The sequence below is a fragment of the Nicotiana sylvestris genome, chromosome 10, assembly GCF_000393655.2.
Source record: "Nicotiana sylvestris chromosome 10, ASM39365v2, whole genome shotgun sequence".
NCBI lineage: Eukaryota > Viridiplantae > Streptophyta > Magnoliopsida > Solanales > Solanaceae > Nicotiana > Nicotiana sylvestris.
Window position 1 is genome coordinate 151,082,991 of NC_091066.1, and position 11,798 is coordinate 151,094,788.

General features: G+C 36.8%; 2 protein-coding genes across 5 annotated transcripts; one reads left to right on the forward strand and one right to left on the reverse strand.

The window, feature by feature from the left end:
• LOC104240993 (uncharacterized) lies at positions 1-5,284 on the forward strand. Of its 4 annotated transcripts, XM_070160425.1 has the most exons (12): positions 23-40; positions 1,360-1,409; positions 1,504-1,836; positions 2,062-2,145; positions 2,227-2,336; positions 2,438-2,570; positions 2,682-2,817; positions 2,910-3,072; positions 3,549-3,677; positions 3,778-3,972; positions 4,446-4,568; positions 4,939-5,284. In XM_070160425.1, exons 3-12 carry the CDS (start codon positions 1,563-1,565, stop codon positions 5,050-5,052), a joined length of 1,461 nt encoding a protein of 486 aa, XP_070016526.1. In that variant the 5' UTR covers positions 23-40; positions 1,360-1,409; positions 1,504-1,562; the 3' UTR covers positions 5,053-5,284. The 4 variants fall into 4 exon arrangements, with proteins under 4 accessions (XP_009794209.1, XP_070016526.1, XP_009794222.1 ...); XM_009795907.2 differs by lacking the exon at positions 1,360-1,409 and having other exon boundaries at positions 1-40; XM_009795920.2 differs by lacking the exons at positions 23-40; positions 1,360-1,409 and adding an exon at positions 123-418.
• Positions 5,285-5,685: 401 nt separating this feature from the next.
• On the reverse strand, positions 5,686-11,327 carry LOC104240981 (probable WRKY transcription factor 4). The gene is made up of 4 exons (XM_009795886.2): positions 10,601-11,327; positions 7,240-7,958; positions 6,978-7,136; positions 5,686-6,332 (listed from the first exon to the last, which is right to left on the reverse strand). The coding sequence occupies exons 1-4, from the start codon at positions 11,015-11,017 to the stop codon at positions 6,050-6,052; spliced, it is 1,578 nt and encodes a 525-aa protein (XP_009794188.1). The 5' UTR covers positions 11,018-11,327; the 3' UTR covers positions 5,686-6,049.
• Positions 11,328-11,798: the final 471 nt, after the last annotated feature.

Genomic DNA, 11,798 nt, shown 5'->3' on the forward strand with positions numbered 1-11,798 from the left:
AATGAACTTTAATTTGGAATTAGGAAGTGACCATTTAAGAGTAAGTCCCTTCATTTCTTTCTTCAGTTTCTTCTTAGTTTCTTATCATTCTCTTTAATCTCTTCTAATTTTACATTATGTTGTTTTTGTGGACCAATCTTTACAAGTAAATATAATCCAATTTTCCATGCAAGTTACTATGCTCATAAAATTTATGGTATCAAAAAAAAATATCAAGACTTTTCCATCTTTAGTTTCATTATTATTTGTAAAGTTGCTGAGTTCGAGTGAAATAGCATCTTCCAAACATGCAGGGTACAATAGATCTTTATGGTTTGGTCCGGTCGGGCCCTTTCTCGTACCACATATAGTGGGAGCTAGCTCACCGGGCTGCACTTTGTGATCAATTGGTTTTTATGATCAGATCAAGTTCCAGCTTGTATATTTCCTCTTGTACTTTGTTCTTATATGAAGACAGCTTTTAAATTTTAGTTGACCTTTAGTTCTATTTTATCACTGCATGCCAAAAATGATTTCTTTATTTCCAAATCATGACCCTTCAAAAAAGTTCCATTTTTTCCTGAATTTTATACTATATCTCTTTTTCTCTGAATTTAAAGATATGGTTTTTATTTGTTCATGAATTTACAAGATTGCTTTATCTCTACAATACCTTAGGTATTCTTGTTTGTCATTGTTGTTGTTTTATATCATTCTGGTTTCTGATTGAGGCCCTTCAGCCATTACAGCTAACTACCTAATGTTTACTTAATTCATTCTGTGGTTTTTAATGGTTTTGACTAATTTTCCAGTATTTATTTTATAGAGTACTTTTGCTGACTTCTTGTTTTACTGTTTCAATCCTGAGATATTTCCTCATTTTCTTGATATGGGGGCTATCAAAAAGTGAAAATCATGCTTGAACTATACGCGGGGCAGACCTATGCTATAGGGAGAGGGGTCACCTGCACCCGTAAAGTTTGGTAAAAAATTCGTGTATATACTTACATGTCTTTAGAAAGTAGTGATATATTAGTAATGGACACCTTATATATAAAGTAGATTTTGGTTGAATCAAAAAGTAGACCATCGAATCCTGGGTCCACCTCTAACTATAGCATAGTCTTAATCAGATCCTCCAAAGGTAATTCCAAACACCAATATTTGGTTTTCCAAAATATCTTTTTAGCTTCAATCAGTTAGCTTTCACATGGGTGAGTTTAGATAGAGTTTGCCTAACAGTCAACATCTAATTATTTGTCTTAAATGTGAATAGTTATGTATCTTTGATATGTAGGATTCACCAAATAGGTCATTTAGCCTTTAGTTCTTTCAGGGAATGCATTGAAAATTTGATTTTACTATTTTTTGGCATGTAAGGTAATGAATAATTGATACTTTGCTGCTTGACAAAATACAAGAATAGTAAGGTTTGTTTGTCTATAACTAAAGTGTCTTTCTTGGTGTTTTTGAATGCTATAATCTTGCAGTTTGTTGATGTTGGAATTTGAACTGATCTTGCAGTTTTGGTTGGTATATGCAAAGGAGTATTTTTCTTGGAGTTGTGAATTTAGTCTTGAGATATGGGTGGATGTGTTTCGAGTCCGACTAAGAGGATAAAGTTAAAGACAAAGTACATTCCCAAGTCTCGTAGATTTCGAAGAAAGGCGCCATCTTCTGTTTCCGTTGCACCTATAGAGCAACTTACTGGTGTGAGAAACTATGTAAGAGAAGTTGATGTTGGTGAGTTTGTCACAATAGGCTACGAGAGCAGGGCGGCACCTATTGGTGGAGGGGATTGTGTGTTAAATCCAGCATTTCATCTCTCCCAAAACTATCATCATGTCAATGTAACTGGTACGGATACTTCTAATAAGCCTTAATTTTCTTGAAATAGTTGAAATTCTTGCTCAGCAGTCATTGTTTCACTTTGATCCAAGCAAATGAAGGAACTTTTAGCAGCCCTTTAATTTGGTTGGAGTTAGATACATTAAAAGCTATGTTGCTCGGACTCTCCAAAAATGTCAGCGGACTAAAATAGATTAAAAGTGTTTAGTTTCAGAGGAAATCTTTAATTTGCAGGAATAAGCCAAGAGGAAGCGTGGTTTGACTCTTTCAGTGTCCTTGAATCTGATTCAGATGAAGACTTCACTAGTGTTCTTGGGGGTAATCTATAAATCCTAATCCAAATTCTAACAGTAACCAAAAGAAGCTATTTCTGAGATCTCTTTGTAATTTTACTTCCAGAAATTTGCCCTTCACTTATCGTTGCTGCTGGGAGCGCATTAGATCATCAAAGTCAAACCGAAAGCACGTCACACTTCGATCATACCATCAAGAACAATGATATATTATGTGTAAGTTACTCTAGCTTTTGTGAAGGTCAAAATGAAATGTTTTTCTCATGTCTTTGTTAAGGCTTCCAAGTCAATGATCCGTTTCTCGATACTTAATTCAGGTAGATGGAAATTTTACTAAGCGGAACAATATTGTAGAGGATCCAATTTTGACATCTCAAAGAAGGAAGTTATCAGTTGTAACACTTGCTGTTAATAAGAAACTGCATGATGGGGACACGACGACTGAGTTTTGTGAGTGTCACTGCAAATAATAATACATACTAATTCATCTAGATATTCAGATTTGTCTTGATCACATAAATAGTATACTGTCAAAATCTAAAGGACTTTATAAAATAACAGGTTCTTCAAGGAGATTATTGTATCGTCCAAGAGCAGGATTTGTTGTTCCGCATTACAGTGATATGAAACCGAGTCAAGGATGTTGGAGTCGCATTGCACCTTCCGTATTTAAGCTTCGTGGCATGAATTATTTCAGGCATGTTTGAGTTGCGTACAATGAGATTTGCTAGAGTATCTTGTTTCGCTTTACATTCAAGCTGATAAGACTTCTGTATTTCTCAAATGCAGGGATAAAAGGAAATATCCTGCCCCTAATTATTGCCCTTACGTACCTATTGGCGTTGATTTATTTGTTTGTCCGCGGAAGATATCTCACATTGCACGGCATCTTGAGCTTCCCTTTGTAGAGCCACATGACAAAGTTCCATCGCTGCTCATCGTCAATATACAGGTCCTCTTGCAATGCATAAATTCCTTAGTAAATCAGACTTGCATTTTTTACCTTTTCTTGAAACTGTCATACATTTATTCTATTTAGTTGGGATTAACTACTTGAACTAAGGCTTCATGTGGATTTTATGGGATTTTTGGAAAATGACTTGTTATTGTTATTTTTATTGGACTGAGACGGGCTTACTAGAGCGACATGACACTGAAAATTCATCACGACACGACATGATCCGGGGAAGGACCGGATCATAAGGTTCTACCGTATGCAGCCTTATCCTGCATTTCTGCAAGAGGCTGCTTCCACGGGTCGAACCCCTGACCTCCTAGTCAAATGAAAATAACTTTACCAGTTACGCCAAAGCTCCCCTTCTTACTAGAGCGACATGACACTGAAAATTCATATAGGATTGAGGTGGAGTGTTGTTGTTGTTGTTTTCGTGAAAATAACTTACAAAAATTCCGGATTTATTGTCGCAGTTGCCTAGTTATCCTGCTTCAATGTTCCTTGGGGAAAATGATGGAGAGGGAATGAGCCTTGTACTATATTTCAAAGTATCAGAAAATTTTGAAAAAGAGATTTCTCCACTATTTCAAGACAGCATAAAGGTAATAGCCTGTTTTTTATTTATACTTACCTTTATATGAATACTACTTTTTTTTATCTTGCATACATGAATAAATCATTTTCTACCGATTTATATTGCAGAGATTAGTAATGGATGAAACGGAAACTGTAAAAGGTTTTGCAAAGGAATCAATAGTTCCTTTCAGAGAAAGACTAAAAATCATGGTCGGCGTAGCCAATCCTGAAGATCTTCATTTAAATCCCGCGGAGAAAAAACTTTTACATGCGTATAATGAAAAACCAGTGCTTTCACGTCCTCAACATGCTTTTTACGAGGTAATGTTTACAAATTCTAAAATCCTTTCCTCTCTGAGATCTCATAGATGAATATTGTCAAATTATTTCTTGAATGCTGGCTTATACAGATACTTCAAAGATATAGTGAAACTTCAGCTACTAGTAGCTAGATTAAAGAATTGAAATGAGATATACTTACTAAAGAAGTTGCACATTTGATATACCTTTTGTTGTCTCCTATAATCAGAGGCGGACCTAATATAACCTATGTGTTATATTGAGGGGTCACTGGACCCAGTAAACTTCAGCAGAAGTCTTGTATATGTATATGTGTATACCTTAAAAATTGTTAAATTAAATCACTTGTTACCCTGAATGCTAAAAGCTTTTAGAGGGCGCTGATTGAACAGAGTATATGTGCCCCCGTCGCGTTAAAGTTTTGGGTCCGCCTCTGCTTATAAGTTCATTTTCTTACTTTTCTTAAATAATCTCTTTATCATTATCTTGTGCAGGGAGGCAACTACTTTGAGATAGACCTGGATGTTCATCGATTCAGCTACATTTCCAGGAAAGGATTTGATGCGTTCCGAGAACGACTGAAACATGGAATTCTTGATCTTGGATTAACAATTCAGGTTTAGTTATTTCGAGCATCATTTTCCTATGCTCTAAAGTTACATTTTTTCCGCCCTCCTATAAAAGATCACAAGTTTCATTCCCCACATTGCGAACTCTTTTGTTATCTATAGGTCACGGGTTTGAGCCGTGGAATCAACCACTGATGCAGGGTAGGCTGCCTACATCACACCCCTTGGGGTGCGGCCCTTCTCTTGAACCTGCGTGAGTGCGGGATGCTTCGTGCACCGGGCTGCCCTTTTTTTATTCGGGCTACATCACTAAGTTTCATGTTTGGAGGAACATGAACTCTGAATTCTTATACAAACAGTTTTTTGCACTACTCTGCATGTTATGTAATTGATCTGAGATATATTTGGATAATTGTAGGCACAGAAGCAAGAGGAGCTGCCAGAGAGAGTTTTGTGCTGTGTTCGATTGAACAAAATCGATTTTGTAAATCGTGGCCAGATACCTCAGCTTATAACTCCTGTTGATAACTGAAATGATTGAGAGCTAGGCTAATAGTTGTAAATTTTTTGCTACAAGAGAGAGAGAATGGGTTCTGAAATGTAGCGATCACACCAATTTTATTTGTATCAAGAGTGACAAAATGTGAAGAAGTTTAGAAACTTTTCAACGAAATCTGACAAAATTGAAAGTTGAATTTTAATTTCTCCAATGTATAAAGGTCCACATCAACTTTAAAGGAAAGTCCCTCTTGGTTACCCTCAAATGGTCCTCAATTAAACACGCAGTGTATCTGCTTCAGAGGGAAATGTGATGAAGCCTAAATTATGATGTTAGTTGTTGTATCAAGGAAGAGGCAAACCCGAAAATAAAAAAATAAAGAACACCAAATTTTAACGTGAAAAACTCCTCAAATTGAAGGTAAAAATCACGGGATCACCAAGATCCGAAAAACTCCACTATAAGAGGGTTACAAAACCCTCCTTTAGACTTGAAGCAAATTCGATCCTATCACTATAAAAAATAATGAGAATCATAAATTCATAACAGAAAAATAAATAAATAACAAATAATTCAATTCATAACAGAAAGAAGATTGTCCAAAAACTTCATGTAAATTCAGATGAAAGGCCTAACTATAAAGATTACAAGGTAGAGGGATTGGCGTTAAATGCAAAAATAGTGTAGTCATTCACTGTGCTAGTTCAAATGCAGCAATAAACAGCCAATACATGTTGGAATACAAAAGGATTTACACAAAGAATGCATACAGAAATAACACAGCTAACTCTGTGCTCTTTTTGATAACATTTACAAACAATTCATATTCAAACCACTCCTTCCTGACCTATTATTTCGTGACAACGCAACTTCTGTAACATTTCTGTTTCATGATTGTTGGGGGAGACCAACATCAACATTGCAAACGCGAGAAATAGAACCATTCAAAAATAAGTTACAGCCCTCTACATGGCCAAAGTCTTCCCTTGCTTCCCTGTTGATTACCATGCTGGAATGATGTGTTCATAAATCATGTAATTTGTTCTTCTTTGAAACGTAGAAGTGCTATAGGTTGTTGTTCATTGTTTGGAAAGTTTGTTCTTCGCATTGCAGCTGGTTTATCAACTACAGGGTTGTGTGGCCTCAATTGTGACATAGAGTTATTAGTGGTATTGTGGCTACTGTTCCTGGCTGCAGGCACATCATGATTATGTTTACCCTCGTATGTTGTTATGACTGCTTTAGGGTCAGTTGCCGCCCTTTCGACATGCTTTCTTACGTTACATCCCTGGCTCGTACATTTGTAATAGCTTCTGCAGAAAATAACAAAGCATGTAAAAATTATGGCAAGCAAAATAACCACAAAGCAGCCGGCTTTGAAACAAAGACTTCTAAATAAATACTGCAAAAAGAACGTCTCAACCAGCAAGACTCTGACACTGGTGGTTAAATGCAACGAGAGTCAAAAGCTGGCAAGATTATTGTCAATATGGTAAACATAAAAGGAAGGTAAATGTAAACTGGATTTTTCTACAGCTGATACCTATATTTTTAGGGGCCGTTTGGTTTGAAGACACGTTATGCTGGGATTAGTTATACATGCATTAGTTATACTGATATTAGTTATCCTGGTATTATTTCTTATTGACTGGTATATCCTGAGATTTTCAATTTTACTGCATTATCCTGGGATAACTTATCTGGTTACTATTCCACCCTCTGGCGGGTATAAGTTATCCCGGTACTATTTTTAATCCTAAAATAATTTATCCCAGGATTAGTAACCAAATAAGGGATAAGGCAACTATATTTTTATCCTAGAATTATTTTCGGTTATCCATCATACCAAACGACCCCTTAAGGTTCACTTCAACACAACACTCTTAAAACTAGCTGAACAATGGATAGATGATATCACGTCACTGACAATAAAGGAGTAAAATAGATGGACATTTTACCTTGGATAAGGGTTTCCTTTAACAACCTTTTGGCCATACTTTCGCCACCTATAACCATCATCCAAAAGATCAACTTCACTGGTTGTTTGAACGATGATCCTAGGTTCTGTAACTGTCCGGTGAGAACAAGCTGCCTCTGAAGTCTGTACTTCTACAGCCCTGCAAAGTACAGACATGTTAGGATAGAGAAGAATAGCTGTCAAAATAGACGTGGCAGCAAAAGCAATTACTATGCAATAGTGCTAAGGGTGAAGGAAGATACCTCCGCTTTGATTCCCGTTCATCAATGTCTCTTCCATCCACTCTAGTCTCAGCATCACCCACTTCCTCGCTGTCACTTGATCCGGAGATCTGGTCATGTGTTGCTTGGCTGGATTCATGATCTTTCATTCTTAACGAATAGGATGTTTCGCCCTCCTTGGGTTTGTTAAAATTTCCAGTCAGACCCTCAGTGCTGGGCTCATAGGACCCTTGAGAATTATAATTTCCATTTGGATTTCCACTTTCTTTTGAACGCTTACTAGATTGAGGCGGCTGATGGTTGTGCTGGCCCTTATATATAATCTCTGTCACCTGGCCATCTAGGGAGCGCTCAACCTTCTTCTTGACTGGACAATTTGAATGTGTACACTTGTAATAGCTTCGTGGATATTCACTTCCCTTGACCTGCTTCTGCCCATACTTTCGCCAGTTGTAGCCATCATCAGCAGGTTTGTCAACAGCAAAGGAAGCAGGTTCTGACCTCTGATCAGATAAGGAAACATCTGATGACTCTTTCACGATGTTAGGATTTAATGCAGGAGGAGGTATCTGTTGGTTTGCTGCTGCGTTTGATGCTAAGGACTGGAACTGTGACAATGACGTTGCAGCTGCTGTTAAAGAAGACGGATAGTCGGGCCGAATGTGCATTTGAGACTGAGCCTGGGCTGCCTGAGTTGTAAATTGAGCAAGCACTTGCTGATGTGACATTCCAAAGGGGCCCTGTCAAATGAAGATGCATAACTAACTTGAGAGAAGCAAATTCAAATTAAACGAATTACTTTATCACTTTACATGTAGCAACAACTCATTAACAATATGTTCTGCTCATGATTTAGTTGCTAGTCAAGAAGAAGCGGGAGGTGCAGAGTGTCAAGAATACCAGAGAGAACAACAACTATTGTACATGTGAATCTATCTGCAGAAAGATGTTCCTCCCAATTAGTCTAAGTAACCAAGTACCAATAAATGTATCCTAAGAAGATTCAGGGTCAAAACATCATATGTTATCTCAAACCTCCATGGTCTGTTTCGTAAGGTATCAAACATCACCTAAACTTCAATGACATTGCCATTATTACTCTGGGAAGAAGCACAAAGGCAAGCTTCAGTAATTGTTATTTAGCAAGATGAAGTTCTCCTATGAGAGACAATTCTCTCTTGTAGATTAAAGAGGGAGTTGCAAAAAAAAAAAAAAAAAAAAATCTAAACCTTATCACAGACATCAGAACAGGTCTTGAGACTCTTGACAACTTTCAATCTAGGGTTAATTCATTCTTCCAAGAGAGGAGTTGATTATAAATATCAGAGAAGAGATACGTGCAGGATATATTATTATATTAATCTATATCCGTTTCAATGGCAATTGTTAAAAGAATAGACAATCCATTCAACTATGCAACAAGTAATAGGATAAATGAAGAATAGCATACTGACATCCCAAGTACAATTCTCATCAGAAAGGATTGTAAAAGCCCGTACCACCCGACGTTGTCTTTGGCATGGACATAAGCTTTCCAATTAGCAACAATAAGAATGGTTCCAAATGTCAAAATTCCCTCCCTTCTTCCAAACTATTGGAGAAAGAAATTTTCTTCTGCGCAACTTTCTTCCAACAAATGAACAGCACAATGAATATAGAACATTTACCATCATCAGGAGAATTCTAATTGCAGAGCAGTGTTAATCAGAACCCACTTGGTACCTATCTTACCAGGTAGGGGTAAGGTCTGCATACGCACTACCCTCCCCAGACCCCACTTGTGGAATTAGATTGGGTCTGTTGTTGTATGTACATAGTTCCAGCCATCTTGAGCCGGCATTCAAGTAGACAAGTCAATGAATGATAGAGAGTTAGTACAGTGTTGATGAAGCTTTTATATATTTTTTTGGCTTAAGAAATTTCCAGACTTTCAACTATTGGATTCGGAAAATTTTCTATTTGATAGGCAGTCATAGAGGATCTCAGGAAGGATCTGCACATATAGACTTCAATTAAGTGGAAGTGGCTTGTTAATCCACCGTGCGTGGGTCGTCTATCCCTGTCTTAAAGACGTAAAATTGCCAGGATCGAATCGTCTATGCTTACACGCATCTAGATATTACTGAACTGCATTAATACCAAAAATTCAGAACTTTCTGTTGACTAATGTGAATGTTGCACTCAGGAAAAAATGGATGGTGCAAATACTCCTATAAAAGATTCTCAGTTTGCAACAAAGGATCAATCAGCCTTTGGGTCCAAGCTGAAAACAAAATAATGTAAAGGTTTAACCTTGATGTAATGGCGAGTTATGCTCAAGGTCTAGCAACAGTAATTGTATGTGACAAATTTCAATATAGGAACTATCTCTACAAAGAATGATGATCTGGAAATGATAATACTTAAGTTACAAATTTTCAGGTTAGAATCAACATACTAACAAATACTAAGAGATATCTAGTGATAAGGTTTGCATGAAGATGATACACAAAATGACAGTTTAGGGGTCTAGACATGCCACAAGTTAAGTCTTAAAGCAAATTAAATAGCAGGAAGGAAAGGTTAGGCAAGGGTACGCTTGGTTAGAGTTACCCTGTACCTGTGTTGGTGGGAGGTAGTAGATATACGGTAGAATAGTTGAGTTGTACCCAAGCTGGCCCGGATACAACCATCATTTAAAAAAAGGGTACGCTTGGGTTAGAATTACCATGTACCTGTGCTGGTGGGAGGTAGTAGATATCCGGTAGAATAGTTGAGTTGTGCCCAAGCTGGCCCAAACACAACCGTCATTTAAAAAGAAGGGTATGCTTGGAATAATCAAAAAAGAAAAGAAGGGGTACGCATGGGTTAGATGAACAGAGAAAATTGAGAATATTGCTCTGACGGTTTCTTACTAGTACTATGTTTCTTGCTTTGTGTCTTCTCATCTGAGTCAGATACTTTAGTCAAGGAACAAGAAAAGGCACACTGCAGAATCCAGATACAAAGGAAAAACACTTTTGGCAGTAAAGTTCAAGGCTTTTAGGAAATAATTCCTTTTCCCAATTCCTTTTCAGAGCCGCGAAATATACAACTTTCTATACGAAAAGTTTCAAAAATTAAAGTCAAAAGCAAGTTACTAACTATGGTAACATCTATAGAATTCCATTACTTCTTAGAAACTAATTACCTCAAAAATAAATCTAACCTTTCAGACTTGCAAAACCCATAGACCTAAAAAAGTAAAGTATTCACAAATCATGGATTCACCTCGGCATATTGCCTATTACATGTCATAAAATACTTGCAATCAAATTTTCACATGTTCATAAAATCCGAATAAAATACATAAAAATCAGAAAAAATGAAAAAGAAAATAAAGTTATGAACTTTTATTAAATACCTGGCCAGGTGAGAAGAACCCATCAAGCAAACCACCTGGACTCAATCCAGGCGGTACAGTAAACGTCGTAGGCGACTGACTTATCACCAAACCCGTTGGCCTATTCTGCTTATACTCCTGTGCCGTCGCCGCCGTATATGGCGGAGGAACTGGCCGGAAACCCGGTCGAACGCTGGAAAAACCCGCCGGAGATGACATTGCACCGGCGAGAAGCTGAGAAAAAGAACGACAATCCGAATCCGGATCGTTATCTGAGAAGAAACTAGATACTAGGGTCATTGGACCCGGGCTAATACCACTTGACCCGACCGAAAATAAACTTTCCATTGAATTTCTCGGTGGTAAAGTTATTGTTGGACGTAGTAATTGAGCTCTTGACGTTGATGATGATGATGATGATCCTTCATTCTCAGCCATAGATTTTGATTACTTTTTTCTGTTTTTTTTTTTCCTTTGAAACAAAAATATCTGGAAAATTATAATATCATTTCTTGCTTGTTTTCGTTGGTTTTTCTTCTAGGTTTGTTGGAAAAGGGAGAGAGGTGGGGTGTTTGTGGGGGGGGGGGGTGAGGAGAAGATATGGGGATGGAAGTTTGTATACTGTCCAATTTGGAAAGAAGAAACAGAAAGGTGTTACAGGATCTGAACAAAACTGAGTAGAAACTAGAAAGTCCACGCTTTGCAGTTGCAGATACGAAAATGAAGGCTTTGCAGTTTTGCTGTTATTACCCTTTTTGCTCTTCCTTTTTCTATTTAAATATAATTATTATACCAGAATATACAAGTGAAACATAATATAAAAATTTGGGTTTTCTTGGGACAGTTTGTCTGATATTATTTTGGTGGTTACAAAGAATATATATTATAATATAACATAAGAAAATTAATTTAAAAAAGAACTTGATATAGTTTTGTCATAAATGATAAATATTACAGAGCAGTCCGATTGTATCCGATATATACTTTGAGGCTAGCCTAATAAAAGGGTCGAGTACAAAACCTCTAATCAAGAATGGAAAAGTACTCATTGGTTCATCATAACTTTTGGTGATATTTGTTTATACTAATTAATATAATTCAACTTATTATAATATGTTAGTTGTTTTATATTCTAGGTTGCTAATTTCCCTTTTAATGAATGGTTATAAATAGTTTTCTATTAAATCATTTGATAGTATGAAAATTAGTATATAAAAGC